The sequence below is a fragment of the Penaeus monodon genome, chromosome 27 (genome assembly GCF_015228065.2).
Source record: "Penaeus monodon isolate SGIC_2016 chromosome 27, NSTDA_Pmon_1, whole genome shotgun sequence".
In the NCBI taxonomy this organism is placed as follows: Eukaryota; Metazoa; Arthropoda; class Malacostraca; order Decapoda; family Penaeidae; genus Penaeus; species Penaeus monodon.
In genome coordinates, this window is record NC_051412.1 from 20433499 (window position 1) to 20434867 (window position 1369).

Genomic DNA, 1369 nt, shown 5'->3' on the forward strand with positions numbered 1-1369 from the left:
ACTACAAGACTCAAAAGAAGGAACTGGAAGACGTCGTCCAGCCAATCATCACTAAGCTATACCAACAGAGTGGTGAGGCGCCTCCTCCAACAGAAGACGAAGAAAATTATGAAAAGGACGAATTGTAGGTTTTATATGGGGGCATTAGACGTACCATAATTTATTCTCCTTATGAACGGGGGACATATTGCATGGAAAAATTAGTTTTTCATCTTCATCATGTTAATATAGTACTCAGCTAGTTGTCATCTCATCTGTGTGAGAGTTGGGTAAACAAGGAAAGGCATTTTTTTTCTGTATGTTTCTGCACAATTTCATTCCAAGTGTGAATGCAAGAGGATGTATGCTTTCTATAATAAATTATAAAATATTAATTCCCCTTTTATGCTCCCTTATGTTCAATTCAAAACAATTGTACATGGCAAATGCTAAGTGTATATATTGGACCCTATAAAGTCCAAGGAATTAGATGGAACTTGTTACTTAAATTACAAGTATAAACTTGTAAAACAAAAGCTAAACCCTGAATTGCCTCAAACCCAAACCTCTACATTGCTAAAGTAATTACTTCAGGTTTTGTTCACTTCGAGATGGGTAAAATGCTAGCAAGCATTTAAATGCTCTTATTGTTACTGAGTAACGATGGTGGGAGAAATATTTTTAATGTTTGATTGTTCATAACTAAATTGGTCATAAAATGTGTGGGGGCAAGTGCTGAAATTTAAACTTCCATCTATAACTGTAAAGGCTTGTGTAGTCGCATAATAAATGGACATCTAAAGGCCAATCTACGACTGGCTGGCATGATCGGCGGGTAAGAATAGACATCACAGGGGGACAGTTTTCTCGTTTTCTCGTCTGTTACGTCATAGTTGTCCACCTATGTGAACAGGCCTTTATATTGTGGACTGAAGTACTTTGACAATTAGCTGGAAATTCTACGAGAACCCCGGAACTCGTTTTGTAAAGGGTGGGATGGGAGGGGGATCACCGTCTGCTAAGGCACGAACAAAATGGTAGGGATGAACACATGAACACACTTTTTATATACACAAGTTTTTTTTTTTTATCTATGTACAATTTATGCCCTACGTGATGTGCTTTTGTATGATCACATTAATATTATTAAACTAGCTTTTTCAATACAAAAGCTGTGTACATATTCATTATGATATTCATACATAAGTATGAAGCATATCCAAGTATTTATGTACACGCACTCATCCGCATACAAACAAAACTCGTGTGCCCATGAAAATACACTAAAGTATGCTACACATAATCTAGATACTGTGTTACATGAAATGTTTGACGGATATAGGTCTATAAATACAATAAATGTATGGAGAATGTGCGTGCATGTATGTAC

The 1369-nt window shown here is 36.2% G+C and overlaps 1 protein-coding gene across 1 annotated transcript in view; it reads left to right on the forward strand.

The window, feature by feature from the left end:
* LOC119590670 (endoplasmic reticulum chaperone BiP) overlaps positions 1-374 on the forward strand; it is a gene marked incomplete in the record, with an annotated part of 3432 nt that extends 3058 nt beyond the window's left edge. The window contains 1 exon segment of the mRNA XM_037939351.1: positions 1-374. Coding sequence (XP_037795279.1) covers positions 1-128 — 128 coding nt within the window.
* Between the last annotated feature and the right edge of the window lie 995 nt (positions 375-1369).